Source organism: Bombina bombina, chromosome 2, assembly GCF_027579735.1.
Source record: "Bombina bombina isolate aBomBom1 chromosome 2, aBomBom1.pri, whole genome shotgun sequence".
Classification (NCBI taxonomy): domain Eukaryota; kingdom Metazoa; phylum Chordata; class Amphibia; order Anura; family Bombinatoridae; genus Bombina; species Bombina bombina.
The window spans coordinates 43,646,089-43,673,003 of NC_069500.1; the positions used below are offsets into that span (position 1 = coordinate 43,646,089).

Consider the following 26,915-nt stretch of genomic DNA (forward strand, 5'->3'; position numbering starts at 1 on the left):
TGGCTGAATTAATTAAAGCCAGAGTTGAAAAACTTAATGTCAAGTAGAAATCAGAGGATACTTTTGTCTGTTTGTGTTCTATGTCTGTGTGACATGTAGAAATAAACATAAGCTGTTGAACTGCAGGTTATGAAAAACATTAAATCCATCATAATTTTAAAGTTATATTGTTATGTGAAGAGTGATGCATTATGGGTCGTAACAGCGTACATTAATTATAGCTGCATCTACCTGGTGAGATATATATTATGGAGAGACAGTCAGAGATTAATCCCCATAGAGCTGCCACCAACAAAAGTCTAGAAAACATTTCAAATGAAATCATGGCATTTATCCAATAAGGAGGATGAAATAATTCTCATTAAAGAAAGTTGCCTTTTAAAAACTATGAGGGAACATATGTTGTGTGAGCACAAATTCACAGAGCACCAATAATCCTGACAGCTGCAGAGATATAGGAGGCTACTGCAGAGAGAGGAACCTGAGACCTGACAAGAATAATGAGAGATCGTCATGACAAAGCTGAGACAAGAACAAATCATTCAACCTCAATAAATGGAGTATGGAGTTTTCTTGGTTAACTTAGTGTTGGGAATTTGTGACATTTGTAGTCAAATTAGAGGTCAGTTATCAGAGGGCTGGTCTGCAAGTGAGAGGGCTGGTCGTAAGTAAGAGGGCTGGTATACAAATGAGAGGGCTGGTCTGCAAATGAGAGGGCAAAATGAGCTTGTCTGTAAATGAAAGGAGAGGGCTGGTCTGCAAGTGAAAGGCCTGGTCTGCAAGTGAGACTGCTTGTCTGCAAGTGAGTGCGCTGTTCTGCAAGTGAGCTGGTCTGCACGTTAGTTGGCTGGTCTGCAAATGAGTGGGCTGGTCTTTAAATGAGAGTGCTGGTCTGTAAGTGAGAGGGATTGAATGCAGGAGAGAGAGTTGGTATGCAAGTTAGAGAGTTGGTCTAAAAGTGAGAGGAATGGTCTGCACGTGTTACTGCTGGTCTTTGAAAGAGAGGGCTGGTCTGTAATTAAATGTGCTGGTCTGCAAGTGAGAGGGCTGGTAAGCAAATGATAGGGCTGGCCTGTAAGGTAGTGGCTGGTTTGTAAGTGAGTGGGCTGGTCTGCAAGTGAATGTTCAGGTTTGCAAGTGAGAGGGCTGATCTGTAAGTGAGATGGCTGGTCTGCAAGAGAGTGTACTGGTCAGAAAGTGAGTGGGTTGGTTCACAAGTAAGATGGCTGGCCTGTACGTGAGAGGGCTGGTTTGCAAGTGAGAGGGCTGGTCTATAAGTAAGTGGGCTGGTCTGTAATTGAGAGGGATGGCATGCACGTGAGAGGGCTTATATGCAAGTTAGAGGGATAGTTTACAAGTGAGAGGGCTGGTCTGTAAATGTGAGGGCTGGTCTGTGAATGAGAGGACTGGTCTGCAAGTGAGTGGGCTGGTCCACAAGTAAGAGGGCTGGACTGTAAGTGGGCTGGTCTGCAAGTTAGTGGGCTGGTCCTTAAGTAAGATGGCTGGCCTGTAAGTGAGAGTGCTGGTTTTCAAGTGAGAGGGCTGGTCTGTAAGTAAGTGGGATGGGCTGCAAGTTAGTGGGATGGTCTGTAATTTAGAGGGATGGCATGCAAGTGAGAGGGCTGCTATGAAAGTTAGAAAGCTAGCCTGAAAGTGAGAGGGCTAGTCTGTGAATGAGAGAGCTAGTTTGTAATTAAGTGGGCTGGTCTGCAAGTGTGAGCGCTGGTCTGTAAATGATAGGGTTGGCCTGTAAGGTAGTGGACAGGTATGCCAGTGAGTGGGATGGTATAAATGTTGTATACAAGGGGCAATATTGATTTCAGGGCAATATCCCTAAGCCTTTGTAGAGTAGATCAATTTACTTGTAAGTGAATGTGCCGGTCTGCATATGAGTGTTCTGGTCTGCAAGTAAGAGGGCTAGTCTGTAAGTTAGAGCGCTGGTCTATAAATGAGAGGGCTCGTCTGTAAATGAGAGGGCTGGTCTGTAAGTGAGAGGGTTGGTCTTTATGTGGGAGGGCTGGTCTGTATTGGAGAGGGCTCTTCTGTAAGTTAGAGCGCTGGTCTATAAATGAGAGGGCTGATCTGTAAGTGAGAGGGCTGATCTGTAAGTGAGTGGGCTGCTCTGTAAGTAAGAGGGCTGACCTGTAAGTGAGTGGGCTGATCTGTAAGTGAGAGGGCTGGTCTGTAAGTGAGAGGGCTGGTCTGTAAGTAAGAGGGCTGACCTGTAAGTGAGAGGGCTGGTCTGTAAGTGAGAGGGCTGATCTGTAAGTGAGAGGGCTGATCTGTAAGTGAGAGGGCTGATCTGTAAGTGAGAAGGCTGGTCTGTAAGTGAGTGGGCTGGTCTGTAAGTGATAGGGCTGGTCTGTAAGTAAGAGGGTTGACCTGTAAGTGAGAGGGCTGATCTGTAAGTGAGAGGGCTGGTCTGTAAGTAAGAGGGCTGACCTGTAAGTGAGAGGGCTGGTCTGTAAGTAAGAGGGCTGACCTGTAAGTGAGAGGGCTGATCTGTAAGTAAGAGGGCTGACTTGTAAGTGAGAGGGCTGGTCTGTAAGTAAGAGGGCTGACCTGTAAGTGAGAGGGCTGATCTGTAAGTAAGAGGGCTGACCTGTAAGTGAGTGGGCTGGTCTGTAAGTAAGAGGGCTGACCTGTAAGTGAGAGGGCTGGTCTGTAAGTGAGTGGGCTGGTCTGTAAGTGAGAGGGCTGATCTGTAAGTGAGAGGGCTGATCTGTAAGTGAGAGGGCTGGTCTGTAAGTGAGAGGGCTGGTCTGTAAGTAAGAGGGTTGACCTGTAAGTGAGAGGGCTGATCTGTAAGTGAGAGGGCTGGTCTGTAAGTAAGAGGGCTGACCTGTAAGTGAGAGGGCTGGTCTGTAAGTAAGAGGGCTGACCTGTAAGTGAGAGGGCTGATCTGTAAGTAAGAGGGCTGACCTGTAAGTGAGAGGGCTGGTCTGTAAGTAAGAGGGCTGACCTGTAAGTGAGAGGGCTGATCTGTAAGTAAGAGGGCTGACCTGTAAGTGAGAAGGCTGGTCTGTAAGTAAGAGGGCTGACCTGTAAGTGAGAGGGCTGATCTGTAAGTAAGAGGGCTGACCTGTAAGTGAGAGGGCTGGTCTGTAAGTAAGATTTAATATTGATTTCAGGGCAATATCCCTAAGCCTTTTGTAGAGTAGATCAATTTACTTGTAAGTGAATGTGCCGGTCTGCATATGAGTGTTCTGGTCTGCAAGTAAGTGGGCTAGTCTGTAAGCGAGAGGGCTGTTCTTTAAGTTAGAGTGCTGGTCTATAAATGAGAGGGCTCGTCTGTAAATGAGAGGGCTGGTCTGTAAGTGAGAGGGTTGGTCTTTATGTGGGAGGGCTGGTCTGTATTGGAGAGGGCTCTTCTGTAAGTTAGAGTGCTGGTCTATAAATGAGAGGGCTGATCTGTAAGTGAGAGGGCTGATCTGTAAGTGAGTGGGCTGCTCTGTAAGTAAGAGGGCTGCTCTGTAAGTGAGAGGGCTGATCTGTAAGTGAGAGGGCTGGTCTGTAAGTGAGAGGGCTGGTTTGTAAGTGAGAGGGCTGGTCTGTAAGTAAGAGGGCTGACCTGTAAGTGAGAGGGCTGATCTGTAAGTGAGTGGGCTGCTCTGTAAGTAAGAGGGCTGACCTGTAAGTGAGAAGGCTGGTCTGTAAGTGAGTGGGCTGGTCTGTAAGTGAGAGGGCTGATCTGTAAGTGAGAGGGCTGATCTGTAAGTGAGAGGGCTGGTCTGTAAGTGAGTGGGCTGGTCTATAAGTGAGAGGGCTGGTCTGTAAGTAAGAGGGCTGACCTGTAAGTGAGAGGGCTGATCTGTAAGTGAGAGGGCTGGTCTGTAAGTAAGAGGGCTGACCTGTAAGTGAGAGGGCTGGTCTGTAAGTAAGAGGGCTGACCTGTAAGTGAGAGGGCTGATCTGTAAGTAAGAGGGTTGACCTGTAAGTGAGAGGGCTGGTCTGTAAGAAAGAGGGCTGACTTGTAAGTGAGAGGGCTGATCTGTAAGTAAGAGGGCTGACCTGTAAGTGAGAGGGCTGGTCTGTAAGTAAGAGGGCTGACCTGTAAGTGAGAGGGCTGGTCTGTAAGTAAGAGGGCTGATCTGTAAGTGAGAGGGCTGGTCTGTAAGTGAGTGGGCTGGTCTGTAAGTGAGAGGGCTGATCTGTAAGTGAGAGGGCTGATCTGTAAGTGAGAGTGCTGGTCTGTAAGTGAGTGGGCTGGTCTGTAAGTGAGTGGGCTGGTCTGTAAGTAAGAGGGTTGACCTGTAAGTGAGAGGGCTGATCTGTAAGTGAGAGGGCTGGTCTGTAAGTAAGAGGGCTGACCTGTAAGTGAGAGGGCTGGTCTGTAAGTAAGAGGGCTGACCTGTAAGTGAGAGGGCTGATCTGTAAGTAAGAGGGCTGACTTGTAAGTGAGAGGGCTGGTCTGTAAGTAAGAGGGCTGACCTGTAAGTGAGAGGGCTGATCTGTAAGTAAGAGGGCTGACCTGTAAGTGAGTGGGCTGGTCTGTAAGTAAGAGGGCTGACCTGTAAGTGAGAGGGCTGGTCTGTAAGTGAGTGGGCTGGTCTGTAAGTGAGAGGGCTGATCTGTAAGTGAGAGGGCTGGTCTGTAAGTGAGAGGGCTGGTCTGTAAGTAAGAGGCTTGACCTGTAAGTGAGAGGGCTGATCTGTAAGTGAGAGGGCTGGTCTGTAAGTAAGAGGGCTGACCTGTAAGTGAGAGGGCTGGTCTGTAAGTAAGAGGGCTGACCTGTAAGTGAGAGGGCTGATCTGTAAGTAAGAGGGCTGACTTGTAAGTGAGAGGGCTGGTCTGTAAGTAAGAGGGCTGACCTGTAAGTGAGAGGGCTGATCTGTAAGTAAGAGGGCTGACCTGTAAGTGAGAAGGCTGGTCTGTAAGTAAGAGGGCTGACCTGTAAGTGAGAGGGCTGATCTGTAAGTAAGAGGGCTGACCTGTAAGTGAGAGGGCTGGTCTGTAAGTAAGATTTAATATTGATTTCAGGGCAATATCCCTAAGCCTTTTGTAGAGTAGATCAATTTACTTGTAGGTGAATGTGCCGGTCTGCATATGAGTGTTCTGGTCTGCAAGTAAGTGGGCTAGTCTGTAAGCGAGAGGGCTGTTCTGTAAGTTAGAGTGCTGGTCTATAAATGAGAGGGCTCGTCTGTAAATGAGAGGGCTGGTCTGTAAGTGAGAGGGTTGGTCTTTATGTGGGAGGGCTGGTCTGTATTGGAGAGGGCTCTTCTGTAAGTTAGAGCGCTGGTCTATAAATGAGAGGGCTGATCTGTAAGTGAGAGGGCTGATCTGTAAGTGAGTGGGCTGCTCTGTAAGTAAGAGGGCTGCTCTGTAAGTGAGAGGGCTGATCTGTAAGTGAGAGGGCTGGTCTGTAAGTGAGAGGGCTGGTTTGTAAGTGAGAGGGCTGGTCTGTAAGTAAGAGGGCTGACCTGTAAGTGAGAGGGCTGATCTGTAAGTGAGTGGGCTGCTCTGTAAGTAAGAGGGCTGACCTGTAAGTGAGAGGGCTGGTCTGTAAGTGAGTGGGCTGGTCTGTAAGTGAGAGGGCTGATCTGTAAGTGAGAGGGCTGATCTGTAAGTGAGAGGGCTGGTCTGTAAGTGAGTGGGCTGGTCTATAAGTGAGAGGGCTGGTCTGTAAGTAAGAGGGCTGACCTGTAAGTGAGAGGGCTGATCTGTAAGTGAGAGGGCTGGTCTGTAAGTAAGAGGGCTGACCTGTAAGTGAGAGGGCTGGTCTGTAAGTAAGAGGGCTGACCTGTAAGTGAGAGGGCTGATCTGTAAGTAAGAGGGTTGACCTGTAAGTGAGAGGGCTGGTCTGTAAGAAAGAGGGCTGACTTGTAAGTGAGAGGGCTGATCTGTAAGTAAGAGGGCTGACCTGTAAGTGAGAGGGCTGGTCTGTAAGTAAGAGGGCTGACCTGTAAGTGAGAGGGCTGATCTGTAAGTAAGAGGGCTGACCTGTAAGTAAGAGGGCTGGTCTGTAAGTAAGAGGGCTGACCTGTAAGTGAAAGGGCTGATCTGTAAGTAAGAGGGCTGACCTGTAAGTGAGAGGGCTGACCTGTAAGTGAGAGGGCTGATCTGTAAGTGAGAGGGCTGGTCTGTAAGTGAGAGGGCTGGTCTGTAAGTAAGAGGGCTGACCTGTAAGTGAGAGGGCTGATCTGTATGTGAGTGGGCTGCTCTGTAAGTAAGAGGGCTGACCTGTAAGTGAGAGGGCTGGTCTGTAAGTGAGTGGGCTGGTCTGTAAGTGAGAGGGCTGATCTGTAAGTGAGAGGGCTGATCTGTAAGTGAGAGGGCTGGTCTGTAAGTGAGTGGGCTGGTCTGTAAGTGAGAGGGCTGGTCTGTAAGTGAGAGGGCTGGTCTGTAAGTGAGTGGGCTGGTCTGTAAGTAAGAGGGCTGACCTGTAAGTGAGAGGGCTGACCTGTAAGTGAGAGGGCAATATCCCTAAGCCCTTGTTACTTGTTAGCAGAATTATTGTGATGTATGTTAAAGCTGGGGTTACCGAAAGACACAAGGAACATACAATGTGCTCAATCTAATGGTTTATATTTAATTTAAATTTCAGAAATAAGTATTATGATGCAAATGAAAACAGCACAGTACACAGACAAGATGGACAAAGTGGATTGTTGGCAAGTTCCGCTTCAATAAAATATCAGCTTACATAAAATAAGAGTTCTGTCAGTGTCTCTCTATTGTTATATTCTCTCTGCTCATTATAGTATTATTATACAACACAAGGGCTATACAGGTTCTTTATAAATAAATGATTTATCTTCTAAGTAAGTCAAGCCAATGACTTAGTGGTCAGTCTTTTCAATCTTATAGGGTTAATATAATAACCCTATAAGGTTTTAAGAGAGTCAGATACTAACTTGCAGCATAAAGAATACAGATAATTTAGCCCTCTGTAACAATCAATGGTTTCATTTACTATTTACATATAGGGAATTACAAAACTAAAACACAACTGAAAGGGACACTGAACCCAAATTTTTTCTTTCGTGATTCAGATAGAGCATGACATTTTAAGCATCTTTCTAATTTACTCCTATTATCAAATTTTCTTCATTCTATTGGTATCTTTATTTGAAATGCAAGAATGTAAGTTTAGATGCCGGCCCATTTTAAGTGAACAACCTGGGTTGTCCTTGCTGATTTATGGATAAATTCATCCACCAATTAAAAAGTGTTGTCCAGAGTTCTGAACCTAAAAAAAGCTTAGATGCATTATTTTTCAAATAAAGATAGCAAGAGAACGAAGAAAAATTGATAATAGGAGTAAATTAGAAAGTTGCTTAAAATTACATGCTCTATCTGAACTGAATCACAAAATTAAAAAATGGGTTCAGTGTCCCTTTAACTGAAAGCTGAATTCAGCACCATGGATAGCAAAACCAGAAATAGTCCAATCCAAGCACCCTGAATACATTGTTACACGTGACGCATATTTTAAATACCACTATATAGCTGATTATTCCTAACTGCTGCTTACTGCACATGCCTGCTCAAGGTTAAGTGCTGATTATTGCTGAACGCTGATCACTTTGCTCAATGCAATTTCCTGATTACTTCTTATTAATGACTACTGACAACTGCTGCATATTGCCCGTTGATGATTACTGTACACTGCTGATTATTAGTCACAGCTGAACACTGATCCCTGATTATTAACGGACACTGCCTTTCATTGCTTGCTGCTGGTCTCTTCTCATTGCTGATGGCAGTACATGGTTGATTATTATTACCGTTTGCTGCTGACTACTGCACACTAATGTTTATTGTTTAGTGCAGCGCGGCTCTACAAATAACTGATAATAATAATAATGATTCATGCTGATTGCTGATGACAGCTCAGTCAGAAATACTCACTGGAAAATATATATAATAGATAAATCTTATCCATACTTCTAGCATATTTTATGTTTAATTCCTGCCTTCTCTGGCATTTTAGAGGTTAAAACTAATAACTCTAATCTGTATGTTTGCTGAATGACTCCAGAAGACAGAACTCTTATAAAACCACTAAGGTATTGGGGAACGTTATAAAAATGAAAAGATTTACATTAGCAATCCCCAGCAGAATACTTGTATAGGATTGTACCCCCGACCTCTGCTCAGCGCCCGCTGCCTGCAGGGCCTGATCGTTCTGCAGAATCACGCACACAACATATGGTAATAAAACTTACCCCAGAGAGAAGTCAAACTGGAAACTTACTCAATATATTGTTTCATATGTTACATTATCAAGACAAGTTGCCTGAGGCATAGTAGCCAATCAGAAGCAAACAAAAAGTTACCTAATTATGAAGTTATGAAGAACTCTGCAAAATAACTTGTCTCATTATTTTGTTGAATATTACAACAATTGGTATATACTACATTGGATACTTCCCTCTCAAAATTAGTTGGTATAACTAATAAACTCACATTTATACACACAAAGACACACATAGAAACCCCTACATATACTCATACACACACAAAGACATACACCCACATAACCACACGTGCACATACACACGTATATACACATACATTCACACATACAAATGTATCTATCTATCTACATATCTATTTACACGCACACAAACACATAACACTCATGCAAACACACATCTACACACACAGAAACACCTACATATACTCATACATACACAAAGACGTAAACCAACATAACCATACACACGTATACATATACATTCACACATACAAATGTATCTATCTATCTATCTATCTATCTTAATATATATCTATCTACAGGCACACAAACAAACACACACATAATACACATGCAAACACAAATATACACTTAGAGACACACATAGAAACCCCTACATATACTCATACACACACAAAGACTTACAGCTACTTACAGCATAACCATACGCGCACATACACAAGTATATACACATACATTCACACGTACAAATGTATCTATCTATCTATCTATCTACATATCTATTTACACGCACACAAACACATAACACACATGCAAACACACATCTACACACACAGAAACTCCTACATATACTCATACATACACAAAGACGTAAACCCACATAACCATACACTCACGTATATACGATCATTCACATATACAAATGTATCTATCTACACGCACACAAACAAACAAACATACCAAACATTCAAACACACATTTACACATAAAGACACACATAGAAACCCCTAGATATACTCCTACACACAAAAAGACGTACACCCACATAACCATACGCACACATACACATGTATACACATACTTTTACACATACACATTTATCTATCTATCTATAGATCTATAATCTATCTATCCTTCTATCTATGTATACACACACACAAGCAAACACACACATAACACACATCTACACATAAAGACACGTATAGAAACCCCTACATATACTAATACGCATGGCCACATACATGAACATTAACATACGCACATTCATAAATACACACACACATTCATGTATAAAAATAATCTAATGAACATTTTTGTTTTACTCTATAAACTACTGACAACATTTCTGACAAATCCCCCCCCCCAAAAAAAAAAAAAATTGTCATTTAGAGAATTTATTTGGAGATAAATGACAACTGTTCAAGATAGCAAAAAAGATGCAGTGTTTTCAGACCTAGATTAATGCAAAGAAAACAAATTCATATTAATTTTTAGGCAACACAATACTAACTTCGCAAGAATTCAGAAATCAATATTTGCTGGCATAACCCTGATTTTAAACCACAGTATTCATGCGTCTTGGCATGCTCTCCACAAGTCTTTCACATTGCTGTTGGATGACTTTATGCTACTCCTGGTATATACATTCAAGAAGCTCAACATTGTTTAATGGCTTGTTACCATCCAGTTTCCTCTTGATCACATTACAGAGGTTTTAAATGGGGTTCAGGTCTTGAGATTGGGCTGGCCATGACAGGGTCTTAAACTGGTGGTCCTCCTGGCTGTGTTTCATGGAGCATTGTCCTGCTGGAAAATCATTTCAGCTTTGGGGAATATTGTGAGAGCATAAGAAAGCAAAATTTTCCTCCAAGATAACCTTGTATGTGGCTTGATTCATATGTCCTTCAAAATGATACATTTGCATGATTCCAGCCTTGCTGAAGCACCCCCAAATCATAACTGATCTTCCACCAAATTTCACAGTGGGTGTGATAAACTGTGGCCTGCAGGCTTCTCCAGGCCTCTGTCTAACCATTAGATGACCAGGTGTTGGGCAAAGCTAAAATTTGGACTCATCAGAGAAGATGGCCTGGAATCGGACAAAATTATCTTTGTGAAGGACACATGAATCAAGTTATGTATAATGTTATCCTGAAAGAAAACTTGCTTCCTTCTGCTCTTACAATGTTCAGCAACTCTGATGATTGTTTTTTTGCAGCAGGACAATGCTATATACCACACAGCCAGGTCAATCAAGATGTGGATGGAGGACCACCAAATAAAGACCCTGTCACAACCAGCCCAATCTCAAGACCTGAACCATATTAAAAAAAAACTCTGGAATGTGATCAAGAGAAAGATGGATGGTAACACACCTTTAAACAAAGCTGAGCCGCTTGAATGTTTGCGCCAGGAGTGGCATAAAGTCACCCAACAGCAATGTGAAAGACAGGTGAAGAGCATGCCAAGACGCATGAAAGCTGTGATTGAAAATCAGGGTTATTCCACCAAATACTGATTTCTGAACTCTTGCTTAGTTAAAACATTCATTGGGGCCTATTTATCATATGTCTGTCGGATCTGATCCGACAGTGCGGATCAGGTCCGACAGACATTGCTGAATGCGGAGAGCAATACGCTCTCCGTATTCAGCATTGCACCAGCAGCTCTTGTGAGCTGATGGTGCAAAGCCGCCCCCTGCAGACTCGCGGCCAATCGGCCGCCAGCAGGGAGGTGTCAATAAACCTAAACGTACTCGATCGGGTTGATTTCCGGCAATTCCTGTCCGCCTCATCAGAGCAGGCGGACAGGGTTATGGAGCAGTACTCTTTAGACCGCTGCTCCATAACTTGTGTTTCTGGCGAATCTGAAGACTCACCAGAAACACGGGCCCACAAGTTCCTTACGGAGCTTGATAAATGGGCCCCATTATTTTGGATAAAAATAAATATGTACTTTTTGTCTTTGAATTAATCAAGGTCTGAAAACTCTGCATATTTTTTGTTATTTTGTTATTTTGACCAGTTGTCATTTTCTGCAAATAAATGCTCTAAATGACAATATTCTTAATTGGAATTTGGAAGAAAAGTCGTCAGTAGTTTATAGGACACATATCTATAGGCACAACAACACATACACATACATATAAATAAACACACAAAAACAAATGTACACAAATATACACACTTACAAATACACGAATATAAACACACATGTACACACATATGTATACATACACAGGCCTCTAGTTATCAAGCCGTCAACCGCAAATATGCTGGAATTCCACAGCGTATTTGTGGCGAGGCTGATTCACGGTAGTTATCAAGTCCTACAGCCCGGAAAAAGTAGAATCTAGTGACGTAAGATACGATCCGCCGGACTCAGTCCAACACAGATCGATGGTTACGTCACTAAAGATGTTCCGAACGCAAGTTCGGCACAATCTGACTACTTTTGGTAGTTATCAAATACCTATCAGGTACGCTCGCCACTATTCCAGGCCAGTTTACCTGGTTTTCAATCCGCCGCCCTGGAGGCAGCGGATCCCATAGGAATCAATAGGAGTTTGACAGCAGTGAGAGCTCATGTTCGCTGCTGCCCGATATCCAATTGATTCCTATGGGAAGTGTCTGCACCTAACACCCTAACATGTTACCCGAGTATTAACACCCCTAATCTGCCCCACCGGACCCCGCCACACCTAAATAAACTTATTACCCCCTAAACCGCCACTCCCGGACCCCGCCACCACTATTATAAACTTATTAACCCCTAAACTGCCGCTCCCGGACACCGCCGCCACCTACATTATACATATTAACCCCTAATCTGCCGCCCCTATACCGCCGCCACCTACATAAAGTTATTAACCCCTATCCTGCCGATCCCGGATCCCGCCGCAAATAAATTAATTGTTTAACCCCTAAACCGCCGCACCCGGAGCCCTCCGCCACCTAAGTCTAACCCTAACCCTAACACCCCCCTAACTTAAATATTATTTAAATTTATCTATAAAAATATTCCTATCATTAAATAAATTAATCATATTTAAAACTAAATACTTACCTATAAAATAAACCCTAAGATAGCTACAATATAATTAATAATTAAATTGTAGCTATTTTAGGGTTTATTTTTATTTTACAGGCAACTTTGTATTTATTTTAACTAGGTACAATAGCTATTAAATAGTTAATAACTATTTAATAGCTACCCTGTTAAAATAATTACAAAATTACCTGTAAAATAAATCCTAACCTAAGTTACAAATACACCTAATACTACACTATCAATAAATTAATTAAATTAATAAACTACAATGATCTAAAATAAAATACAATTAAATACACTAAACTATATTACAAAAAAAACAAACATTAAATTACAAAAAATAAAAAAATATTACAAGAATTTTAATCTAATTACACCTAATCTAAGCCCCCTAATAAAATAAAAAAGCCCCCTAAAAAAATAAAATTCTCCACCCTAAACTAAATTACAAAAGTAATCAGCTCTTTTACCGGTAAAAGTAATCAGCTCTTTTTTAAGGGCTTTTTGCGGGACATTGCCCCAAAGTAATCAGCTCTTTTACCTGTAAAAAAAAAAGCACACACCCCTACTCTAAAACCCACCCGATCCTCCCTTAAAAAAAATAACACTACCCCATTGAAGATCACCCTACCTTGAGACGTCTTCGCCCAGCCGGGCACCACTGGTCATCCAATGGGGCAGAAGAGGACATCCGGACCAGCAGAAGTCTTCATCCGATTAGGGCAGAAAAGGTCCTCCAAGCAGCAGATGTCTTCATCCAAACGGCATCTTCTATCTTCAATCAACCGGAGCGGAGCAGAGCCATCTTGAATCCATCCAACGCGGAGCCATCCTCTTCTTCCGATGTTCTAACAGAAAATGAAGGTTCCTTTAAATGACGTCATCCAAGATGGCGTCCCTCGAGTCCCGATTGGCTTAATCGGAATTAAGGTAGAAAAAATCCGATTGGCTGATGTAATCAGCCAATCGGATTGAAGTTCAATCCGATTGGCTGATTGGATCAGCCAATAGAATGCGACGTCAATTCTATTGGCTGATCCAATCAGTTACATCAGCCAATCGTATTTTTCCTACCTTAATTCTGATTGGCTGATAGAATCCTATCAGCCAATCGGAACTCGAGGGACGCCATCTTGGATGACGTCATTTAAAGGAACCTTCATTCACTGTTAGGACATCGGAAGAAGAGGATGGCTCCGCATCAGATGGATTCAAGATGGCTCTGCTCCGCTCCGGTTGATTGAAGATAGAAGATGCCACTTGGATGAAGACATCTGCCGCTTGGAGGACCTCTTCTGCCCCGATCGGATGAAGACTTCTGCCGGTCCGGATGTCCTCTTCTGCCCCATCGGATGACCAGTGGTGCCCGGCTGGGTGAAGACGTCTCAAGGTAGGGTGATCTTCAATGGGGTAGTGTTAGTTTTTTTTTAAGGGGGATCGGGTGGGTTTTAGAGTAGGGGTGTGTGGGTGGTGGGTTTTAATTTTGGAGGGGGTATTGTATTGCTTTTTTTTTACAGGTAAAAGAGCTGATTACTTTGGGGCAATGCCCCGCAAAAAGCCCTTTTAAGGGCTGGTAAAAGAGCTGATTACTTTTGTAATTTAGTTTAGGGTAGGGAATTTTATTTTTTTGGGGGGCTTTTTTATTTTATTATTGGGCTTAGATTAGGTGTAATTAGATTAAAATTCTTGTAATTTTTTTATGTTTTGTAATTTAGTGTTTGTTTTTTTGTAATATAATTTAGTTTATTTAATTGTATTTTATTTTAGATCATTGTAGTTTATTAATTTAATTAATTTATTGATAGTGTAGTGTTAGGTGTATTTGTAACTTAGGTTAGGATTTATTTTACAGGTAATTTTGTAATTATTTTAACTAGGTAGCTATTAAATAGTTATTAACTATTTAATAGCTATTGTACCTAGTTAAAATAAATACAAAGTTGCCTGTAAAATAAAAATAAACCCTAAAATAGTTACAATGTAATTATTAATTATATTGTAGCTATCATAGGCCTAGATTTGGAGTTTGGCGGTAGCCGTGAAAACCAGCGTTAGAGGCTCCTAACGCTGGTTTTAGGCTACCTCCGGTATTTGGAGTCACTCAAAAAAACGCTCACTTTTCAGCCGCGACTTTTCCATACCGCAGATCCCCTTAGCCAATCGGTAATTTTGTTATTATTTTAACTAGGTAACTATTAAATAGTTCTTAACTATTTAATAGCTATTGTACCTGGTTAAAATAATTACAAAGTTACCTGTAAAATAAATATTAATCCTAAAATAGCTACAATATAATTATAATTTATATTGTAGCTATATTAGGATTTATTTTACAGGTAAGTATTTAGCTTTAAATAGGAATAATTTATTTAATAAGAGATAATTAATTTCGTTAGATGTAAATTATATTTTTTTAGGGGTTAATACATTTATTAGAATAGCGGTGAGCTCCAGTCAGCAGATTAGGGGTTAATAATTGAAGTTAGGTGTCGGCGATGTTAGGGAGGGCAGATTAGGGGTTAATACTATTTATTATAGGGTTAGTGAGGCGGATTAGGGGTTAATAACTTTATTATAGTAGCGCTCAGGTCCGGTCGGCAGATTAGGGGTTAATAAGTGTAGGCAGGTGGAGGCGACGTTGTTGGGGGCAGATTAGGGGTTAATAAATATAATATAGGGGTCGGCGGTGTTAGGGGCAGCAGATTAGGGGTACATAGGGATAATTTAAGTAGCGGCGGTTTACGGAGCGGCAGATTAGGGGTTAATAATAATATGCAGGGGTCAGCGATAGCGGGGGCGGCAGATTAGGGGTTAATAAGTGTAAGGTTAGGGGTGTTTAGACTCGGGGTACATGTTAGTAGTATGTGTTAGGTGCAGACGTAGGAAGTGTTTCCCCATAGCAAACAATGGGGCTGCGTTAGGAGCTGAACGCGGCTTTTTTGCAGGTGTTAGGTTTTTTTTCAGCTCAAACAGCCCCATTATGGGGGAATCGTGCACAATCACGTTTTTGAGGCTGGCCGCGTCCGTAAGCAACTCTGGTATCGAGAGTTGCAGTTGCGTTAAATATGCTCTACGCTCCTTTTTTGGAGCCTAACGCAGCCTTTCTGTGGACTCTCAATACCAGAGTTATTTTTATGGTGCGGCCAGAAAAAAGCCAGCGTTAGCTACGCGGGTCCTTACCGACAAAACTCTAAATCTAGCCGTTATAGTGTTTATTTTATAGGTAAGTATTTAGTTTAAATAGGAATAATGTAGTTAATTATATCAATATTTATTTAGATTAATTTAAATAATATTTAAGTTAGGGGGGGTGTTAGGGTTAGAGTTAGACTTAGGTTTTGGGGTTAATTCATTTAATATAGTGGCGGCGGTGTAGGTGGGGTAGATTAGGGGTTAATAAATGTACTGTAGGTGGCGGCGGTGTAGGGGGGGCAGGATAGGGGTTAATAAATGTAATGTAGGTGGTGGAGGGCTCCGGGTGCGGCGGTTTAGGGGTTAAACAATTAATTTATTTGTGGCGGGGTCCGGGATCGGCAGGATAGGGGGTTAATAACTTTATGTAGGTGGCAGCGGTATAGGGGGCGGCAGATTAGGGGTTAATAGGTATAATGTAGGTGGCGGCGGGGACCGGGAGAGGCGGTTTAGGGGTTCATATATTTATTATAGTGGCGGCAGGGTCCAGGAGCAGCGGTTTAGGGGTTAATAACTTTATTATAGTTGCGGCAGGGTCCAGGAGCGGCGTTTTAGGGGGTAATATGTTTATTTAGGTGCGGGGGGCTCAGGGAGCGGCGGTTTAGGGGGAAAAACAGTATAGTATAGTGTGGGTGCTTAGTGACAGGCTAGCAAGAAAGCTGCGAATAAGCCGATGAGCAGCAAGATCGATGACTGTCAGTTAACAACAGTCCGCTGCTCATCGCACTGTACTTGGTGCGCGGCTTCTTGACAGCTTTCTTGATAACTTTGGTGAACGGATTCAGGTCCGCGGCGGCGATGTAAGGCGAGCTTAGGCGAGCATATTGGGCCGGCGAATGCAGGTAAGTAGACAGCTTGATAACTAGATGCCATATTCTCAACTAAAATATATACACACACATATTCACACATAAATTATGCATACTATGCACACACATATGTACATGCACACACACATTCACACATACATTTTATATATACCGTATTGTCCAGAGTATAGGCCGCACCTGATTATAAGCCGCACCCTTAAAGTTTGGTGCCATTTTAAAGAAATTACAGTACACAGGCTGCCAATATCCACTCTGGTAAAAAAAAGAAGAAGAAGAAACTCAAAATAGAATACAGTATACTGTAAAAATTATTCTTTATTCCATGGTGCTTGAAAAAAACAGGATACAAAAAAACGGAAGACGTTTTTTAAACCAGTATTCCTTTTTTATCCTGTTTTTTAACGTACCATGGAATAAAGAATCATTTACCAGTACTTGGGGACTTGACTTTACGGTATTTGATTTTATTTTTACTGTATTTTGTTTTACCGGTATTACCGTATTAATCCTTAATAAGGGCCATTTCAGTGATCATAAAAATACTGGTATACCGTACATGTGTAGTTATACAATCTACCGTCACTGTTATTGAAAGAAATCCTCCGCAAAGTTTCCCTGTGAGGCACACTCTCCTTTCACTCTGCCCCCTGCAAAAATCCTCACAATGTAATCCACATCCAACACTGATGCAAAAATCACGAGTTACACACACCTAGTCACACGCTGGTAATACAAGTGTTGATCTTGGGGACCCACCTTATGACATTCAAGACTCGAATACCTCACTCACGGCATTCATAAGCGCTCCGAGCAGTGGTGAAGATGAGACGGTGAGGGATCCCTACAGCGCGCCGGCGTGTGTACATCCAAGTTCCGTGTGTGTGTGACATCACAGTGGGGGGCGGGCAGACGGGATACTCTGGAAAGAGCCAACTGCTTCAAATTGTGTAACACCCCGAGTATAGGCCGCATCCCTAATTTAAAGGCTTGCATTAGGGGAAAAAAGTGCGGCCTATACTCGGGACAATACGGTATATATATATATATATATATATATATATATATATACACATACACACAAGCACACACATTCACACATAAAAAAATACACACACACATAAACTCACAGAGGCAAACACACACAATATATACAAAATAAGACAAACACATACACACACATACTGTATGTATAGACACACCAACACATACATACACAAAAATATACTCAAGAACACATGTACACACATAAACACACACTCAAATATACAAACACATAAACACAAACACACATGCTCACACATATACACACACATAAAAAACAAACACTGCTGTTTGTTGCCTTGCTAACGTATAATTTACAGCTACTCTGAGTGAGATTGTACACTTGAACACTTGAGGATCAGATCTATCTATCTTTCTTTCACAACAGTCCAGCCCAGCAGACCATACTAGAGGAGGTGCACAGCGGAGGCATAGTTGCAAACAGTCCCTGATTTCCAGGGACAGTCCCTGGATTTTGTTGTATGTCCCTGGATTTTTTTTGTCCCTGGAAATGTCCCTGAAAATCTCTTTTGCACAACATTTGTTGTTTGTGTATATATATATATATATATATATATTTATTTATTTATATACATATATATATATATATATATATATATATACACACACACATATACACATATATAGATAGATAGATAGATAGATAGATAGATGATAAATAGATATAGTGTATTATTTAAATATAATTCATTCCTAATGGAATATTGTTATTATTGTTGAATGGGTTCACATATTATTTGTCATTCTAATTTTGATGCTGTGTTGTAAAAATAACCATATGCCCAGAATGTGTTCCAGAGACTGGGTAGGTGTAAGAGCTTGGTGCTGTAATCTGTATAATAAACTATGGATAAGTCTAAATTATACTATTACTATCAAATGGGTGTGTTTTGATTGCAGGACTGAGTGGGCGGAGCAGTTGAACAGTAGGTCGTCAATACTCCAGTAACCCGCTTGCTTGCTCTGCTGCAGTGTCCCTGGAATTTTTTTTGAAATGTTGGCAACTATGCGGAGGCCTTATTGCGGCCTGGACCCTTATCTACCCCCCCCCCCCTAGTTGCTGTTTAAGGATAGAAGTACACAGATACTACTACTGTTTCAAACCATCGATTTAAGAAAAGTTGCTATTTAGCAAAGGACACACTTTTTGCGTTGTGGTACAGAATGACCATTCTTTTTTTCTTGGATCCTTGATATACCGTGTGGGCTGAGTGACAAAGCATGGCATTACTTGCGAAGGTAACAGCTGAGCTAAGTAGGCTCCTAGCTGTATGTCAGATTGCTATTTTAGATGCGTTACAAGACGCAATTACTACCAGCTTACTACAAGCTTATTTTTGCAGCTCAATATTTTTACATTTTGATTTTAGATTGATTTATCTGCAAAGTTTGTGCCATTTTAAGTTTAAGTTTTATCTTATCTCATTGCTAAATTGCGTTGGAAATAATCTCATTACTGTCACATGTATGTGGTTTCTAAGCTGCTGCTCATATCTGTTTCATACTTAGAGGTAGGGAGATAGAGCCTTCTATAGCAAAGACCTTATAGTACGATTTATCCCACACACATGGTGGGAGTTTTAAGATTAACCACTAGATGACTTATTCCCTGTTCAAGATCTACCTCTAGGTTTTTCATAAACCTGAATTGAGCACCCTATGTCTTTATTTAGTGGATGTCATTAGACAGTAAAAACTTTTCTCAACAACATACAGTTAATGTATTGTCCAAATTGATTTCTTCATTGTAATATGGAGACTATAAATTATTGTAGAGAAAGACAAACTAAAGATTCTCATACTATCCACTGGAGGGGAGTGCTAGATTAGCTAAAGTTAGTTTCAATTTAGATAGGAAGTCTTATAAACTACATCTATTAAGCCACCAAATCACTGCTAGGTCCCCAAGTTATTCCACAAGCATGGTTGTAATATTTTGATATGATTGTTCTACTTACTTAAAGTGTTAAAAGGTACCTAGAGATTGGAGAGAATTCTAACTGTTTTGCTCCTCATTCCATTTTACCAGTTTTTTTGCCCTAATATATTTAAGCGGCTCCTTTAAATCGAAATTCGGCCCCCCCTCCTAAATTTTTGTTTACTTATATAAACAAGTGGAATACAGATTCCTAAAGATCCTTCCCCGATATCTCCATGAAAACAGATTGGTGTGTCCTGTTCCTACCAGGTTAGTTCCCTTTTCCCAATTCTTGATAGTTATACAAACTATACGTATTGAAAAGGTATCCTATAGTTAAGTTTAAGTTGTTTTGATGATGCCTAATAGACCTAATAGAGATCTTATGACATTTTTATATTTTAGGCCTCAGAAGAGTGTAGCATTATTTTGCATATCCTTAATTCTTATAGTCCATGCTATATGGGCGGCACTATGATAGTTACTGTTTTTCATATATATGGAAAGTTATTGCTATGGGGACCAGAAACAGGTCCTATATGTCAAAAATTGACAAAATTGAGGTCAGTTAATATGCCTATTAATCATATAGATAAGATATAACACTGCTAGTATTATTTTGGGCTCTCAGCCCATTCCTACTTATAGTTATTGAAATGTGAGCTACTGTTTATGACTCATATTATAGATGTAATATGTGTATTGTCTGAGAGTATTGTTTATTTCTGTAATTTGCCCCCACGGGGTGGGGTCCTATGTATGTGGATATTTTGTATGATTTTATTTTTTTTCCTCAATAAAAAATTTGAAAAACAAAAAACCCACACATACGCAAATGGCCACCAATAAAGACTCAGGCATACACCTAAATACATAACACACACTGAGAAATAAAGTTCAAACTATACTGATTCCCAAAGTCATCTATGAACATAAGATATGTGGTGCGTATATAAGTATATCCTTCTATTGTATAAGCAGTAAAATGCCTAGCTACAGATACAGTATATGGCATTTCTTTTCTATCAAAGGGAGATGGAACCCAAAATAATTATTTCATGATTCAGATAGAACATACAATTTTAAACAACTTTCAAATTGACTTCTATCACCAAATTGTCTTCATTCTCTCGGTATCTTTTGTTGAGAAGCAGGGACACATGTTTTGGAGCCAGACCAATTCTGGAGCACAATATGGCAGCAGTTTTGCAAGAATGTTATCCATTTGCAAGAGCACAATATGGCAGCATTATTTCCTGCCATGTAGTTCACCAGATGACTACTAAGGTATCTCTTCAACAAAGAGCATCATGGGAACAAAGCAAATTTGATAATAGAGGTAAATTGGAAACTTTCTTTTTTTTTAAATGGTCTGTTCTGTCTAAATAACAAAATCATTTTTTGGGGGGTTTCATATCCCTTTAAATATCCTTACATTTTGTTTAAATCAGTCAATCCCAAGATTCTCTACTTATAGGACAATATCGTGTAGGAAACAAATGAGGGTAGGTTAAAGGGACACAAAACCCCCTTTTTCATGACTCAGCTAGGGTGTACAGTTTTAAACAACTTCCCAGTTTATTCTTTTATCAAATATCTTGGTATCCTTTGCTGAAGGAGCAGAAATAAACTACTGGGAAGTTAGCTGAACACATTTTGATTACCCAATGACAAGAGGCAGATATGTGGAGCTGCTAGCTCCCAGTAGTGCATTGCTGCTCCTGAGTCTACATAGGTAGACATTTCAACAAAGGATACCAAGAGAACAAAGCAAATGTGATAACAGAAGTAAACTGGAATGTTGTTTAAAATTGCTAAATAGTTTATTTTTTACTTTGCTGTCCCTTTAAAGGGACATTAAACTGCTGTGCACAGCTACATAAGAATATCAACTACTCACTGTGTTATTGCATTCCATCCTGTTCCTGCAGCTCTTTACAAATCAGTTCTCCTGTTTTAATAGCTTAAAGATGCCCCATACTGAAGCTCCGCCTCTTTGTACTGGGGCAGCCATCTTGGAACTTAGGTATTCTCACAGGCTGTGACAGAAGCTGTGCACATTCACAGATCAGTAATATTGCCTATTTTTTACAACTGTATAATGAGCTTCAGGTTAATGTGCATAATAAATCATATGAGCTTTACATTTTTGCATTTACATTACAGTTACACAAAATATATTTGGACAAGCACTCAATAATAAGATTGGGCAATGTAGCTACTGCAAAAATGTACAGCTCTTGTTTTGTATCATACACCCTAACATGAAGCAAATTATACAGCTGTAGAAATAGGCAATAATACTGATCTGTGAGTGTGCACCGCTTTTGTCAGCGCTCCAAGATGGCTGCCAAAGTACAAAGAGGCGGAGCCTCAGTATCTGGCACCTATTAAAGCAGGAGAACGGATATGAAAAGATCTACAGGAACAGAATGAAATGGAATAACAAGTGAATAGTAACCATTCTAGGACAGTTGTACCCAGCAGTTTAAAAGGATATAAAACCATTTTTTCTTTTCTTTCATGATTTAGACAGAGCATACACTTTTAAGCAACCTTGCTAATTTACTCCTACTATCAATTTTCCTTCATTCTCTTGGTATCTTTTTTGGGAAAAGCAGGAATGTAAACTTAGGAGCCGGACCATTTTTGGTTCAGTACTTGGGTAGCGCTTGATGATTGGTGGCTCCATTTAGAGTTAACCAGGTGAACTATTAGAATTAGGAAATAAAAAAATTGGGTTTCATATCCCTTTATAGTCTATATTTTCTCTGATTTAATCTGATAACTTTAGTAAAATAATTTAGTCCTAATTATAGTTAGTAACTAAGTACAGAAAAAAATATATATTTGTAATTGAAAATTATTTTAAAAGAGATAATAGAATTATCAAAAACAGAATAATTGTTTCAATAATAGCCTCAGATAATGTATTTCCACTTAAACAGTAAGAACGTATGCAAACATACATTTCAAAAACTTATATTATAAAATGTAAACAATAAACATTTTTGTCCCTTTATAAAATGAAGCCACTAAATGACATTCTAGAAAAAAAGAATAATAAGCCAGAAAGAAAAAAAAAGTTTGCATACCAAGTCAACATAATTATTTTAAAATACAAAAACATACTAAAAAAGGATCAATCAAGTTGAACTAGAAACACATTGTACTACAGTGCAGATAAGTTTTGTAAGTCTCTGCTACATACCGGCATTGTTTGACTTCCATGCAAGGCATTAATAGCGGCTTGTGCTTCCGCATGTGACGAATATTTCACAAACGCACACCCTGCAAGAGAAAGAGACGACAGTCGTGTTATACAAAGAGTGTCATAAACTTTATCCACTTATAAGTAGTACATTTCTACTGCACTGAAGCGGAGACCATGGCGAATGCTAAAACTGGTATCTCAACAGATATTGGTGCTAAAGAGCAGAGACATGGATACTGGTTAGCCAATGTCTTTGAATATCTATGCATTGCAACTTAAAGAGACAGTCTAATCAACATTCAACTTTCATTATTCAGATAGGGAGTGCAATTTTAAACTACATTCCATTTTACTTTTTCATCAAATTCGCTTAGGCCTCTTGGTATTCTTTGTTGAAAGCTAAACCTAGGTAGACTTATATGCTAATTTCTAAGCCCTTGAAGGCCGCATCTTATCTCAGTGCATTTTGACAGTTTTTCACAGCTAGATGGCGCTAGTTTATGTGTGTTATAGCTAACTAAAGTGCTTACTCACATAGAGTTATTTATGAATAAACACTGATTGACTAAAATGCAAGTCTGTCAAAATAACAGAAACATTGGGTCAGTCTAAAGAGGCATAGATACAGTACAAGGTAATCACAGAGGTAAAAAGTGTATTAATATAACAGTGTTAGTAATGCAAAACTGGGGAATGTGTAATAAAGGGATTATTTATCTTTTAAAACAATAACAATTCTGGTGTAGATTGTCCCTTTAAGTCTATGCAAATGTTCATGTGTGAGTTTTTATATATCTATATGTTTTTTATTGTGAATAGTTACATATTTATGAACATTGTAAAGTAAACAGTGTAGTCAAGATGAAACATACAATTAAAAATGAAATAAAAAATCAACCTGTCTAGTGACCTTAAAGGGACAGTCAAGTCCCAAAAAACCTTTCATGATTTAAATAGGGCATGATATTTTAAACAACTTCCAAATTTACTTGTATCACCAATTTTGCTTTGTTCTCTTGGTATTCTTAGTTGAAAGCTAAACCTAGGAGGTTTATATGCTAATTTCTTAGACCTTGACGATCTAATATGAATGCATTTTGACCACTAGAGGGCATTAGTTCATGTGTTTCATATAAATAACATTGAGCTCTCATGCATGTGAAGTGACCTAGGAGGGAGCACTGATTGGGTAAAATAACAGTCTATCAAAAGAACTGAAATAAAGGGGCAGTCAGCAGAAGCTTAGATACACGGTAATTACAGAGGTAAAACGTGTATTATTATAACTGTTTTGGTTATGCAAAACTGTGGAATGGGTAATAAAGGGAATTAAGCCACTCTATGGTAGAAAACCATATTAAACAAAATTAATTCTCTATAGCTAGAAGCACTGTTTAATAAATAAGGCAGGCTGACTAAAAACGGAGAGTTTATCTGTATTTGGAGACATCCAAACAATGGGGACGATTTTTCAAGTGTTTGTCCGACAGTGTTTGTCCGTGAACTGCTTGTGCAATGCCGCCCCCTGCACATTCACTGCCAATCGGCCGCTAGCAGGGGTGTCAATCAACACGATCGTATATGATTGATGTCCGCAGCCTCAGAGGAGGTGTACGAGTTAAGGAGCAGCGGTCTTAAGACTGCTGCTTCTTAACTGCGGTTTCCGGCAAAACAGCTGCATTGGGGCCAATTGACAGCTTGTTAAATCAGCGCCAGTGTGTGCAGTAGTAGTGAATGATGATAGAGCTGTGGGTGTTCCCTGCTCTCACTCAGCACTGCCTGCTGCAGCTATATCTCCCTCTACAGGTTGCTTGTATAATATTGCTAAACACTCTGTCGCAGGCAAATAACGCACAAGATACATACATGCTCTTAAACCTTTATGCCTTCATGGAGAGAAAGATAGAGAAAAGAGAGAGGAGACTGAGAGAGACAGGGGAGAGGGAGAAGAGACAGGCAGATATTAATCCTTGGTTATAAAAATGCAATCTAATTAGCATACGTAGTCTCAAAAAGTCTCATGTATTTTAAAGGGACATTCTAGTGTAAAAAAATATATATGTATTTCATTATACAAATAGTCCAGTTTCGCTACATTTATATGTGCACACGAACATAGAAATAAACGCAGTTATAGAAACAAGCACGTATATATACAGTACATACGCATACAGATGCTCACACACAGAAATATCTATACTTATAATCACATCATGTATACATACATAGTCACATAATTTACTTATAAACGCAAATAGATATTTACATGCAGACACACACAAATATACACACACACACAAATATACACACATAAAGGCCTATACTAGGGCCGAAACGCGTCGACTGAGTATTGGTAAGCCTATTTTCATATATGTAATATTGTGAGAGACAATCTGCACTATATTTTTCTTTTTTCACATATTTTTAGGTGGATATCGTTTTTGGAGTTAATCTGACATCTACACCGATATCTGATTCCCTGTTCCACACGTTTGTGGGCACTGTTCCTTCCACACCCCAAGGATATATCTACAAATGGGATTCCTGAAAGGAATATCCTTTTAGGTCTGGGTGACTATTTCTACTTTATTTTTCACCATTAATTTTTGTCACGAAAACATTTTTTCACCATTTTTCTATTTTTTACTATCTTTCACTATTTTCACCTGAAGTTTGGATCTGAATTGCAATTCACATTATTTTTCAACTGACATTTATTTTTCAATTGACATTTATTGACACTAATTTTCATTGAGGTTTTACATTGAGACTTATTCGTTCCATTTATCTTTTATATTTTACACCTGTTATTTTTCATACTTACTATATTTGTAATTTTTGCAATTTTTTATATATTTTTTGTATTCACCACATTGGTACCCTCACACTTTGTACCCAGGTCTGCGCAGGAGCTAGGCCACTTACCTGCGACCATCTATTGTTTTTATCTGTATGTGATTTTATTACCATTTTGAGCGTATTACCATTTGTTTTATTTTTCATGGATCCATGAGTTATAATTTATGTTTTTAGATTATGTATTAAATATCTAACATTTTATCTACCTCTATATACCTGAATATACCTTACTATCCCTTTCTGCCTCCAGTTCGGTAGGCGCTTGGGGGATCCCCATTATATAATTTACTTATAAACGCAAATAGATATTTACATGCAGACACACACAAATATACACACACACAAATATATACACACACAAATATACACACACACACACAAATATACACACACACAAATATACACACACACAAATATACACACACACAAATATATACACACACAAATATACACACACACAAATATACACACACACAAATATATACACACACAAATATACACACACACAAATATACACACACACACAAATATACACACACACAAATATACACACACACAAATATACACACACAGCACGTAAATATACACATATACACACTTTGTGACACACAGACAGAAATTCATACAACAATTTACAGTTATAGACACCCACAAAGATGCAGACATCCCAACTCTCCCTGAAGTTTAGGGAGTCTCCCTGGTTGTAATAGCGGCTCCCTGAGGCCAGCCAATGGAATGCAATCTCCCTGAAACGCCAAGTTCCATGATCAAATGTGGCCCAAAGTATTTCTTTAAGGAATGCCTTTAGTCGCTAATACGTTATAGAACCCTCAAAGTATGCATCAGTAACCAAAACCCCCCCACTGATTTTAATAAAATAAAACACAAATACTACCTTATTTACTGCACGTAATTAAACTTCGTATTCTAAAATATTTAAGCATTTAACAAGCGTACGATCACTGGAAAAAAGGTTTGTTGTATGTGGTTGTGCAATAAAGCTACTTTTTTAAATGTGACGGTTTCAAGGTGTCCAATATATAACTGGGAGGGGGTAGCGCAGTAGAGGGTGAAGCCACCTCCCTGAAATGGGATGTCTGAAGATGACCCCATTAGTACACACATACAAACACATACACACACAGAGAAATTCACATTATAGATATACACAGATATGGTCATTCAAGAGCACACACACATACACTCACATAAATACACATGTGCACTTGCACATACTCACATACACAGACATACGCACAAAAACCCACTCACATATACACTCACATGAATATGCACACACACTTACATACACTCACACACACACACACACAGATGCAAAAAAACACAAGCACATACACACACACACTTACATACACTCACATACACACACACAGATGCACAAACACACAAACACATACACACACACACTTACATACACTCACATACACACACACAGATGCACAAACACACAAGCACATACACACACACACACTTACATACACTCACATACACACACACAGATGCACAAACACAAGCACATACACACACACACACTTACATACACTCACATACACACATACAGATGCACAAACACACAAGCACATACACACACACACTTACATACACTCA

The 26,915-nt window shown here is 39.9% G+C and overlaps 1 protein-coding gene across 1 annotated transcript in view; it reads right to left on the minus strand.

Annotated features, from left to right (window-relative positions):
• The window catches only part of CELF4 (CUGBP Elav-like family member 4), a 1,552,143-nt gene that overhangs the window by 204,063 nt on the left and 1,321,165 nt on the right, over nucleotides 1-26,915 (minus strand). The window contains 1 exon segment of the mRNA XM_053701051.1: nucleotides 22,425-22,504. Within this exon segment, the coding sequence (XP_053557026.1) occupies nucleotides 22,425-22,504 (80 nt within the window).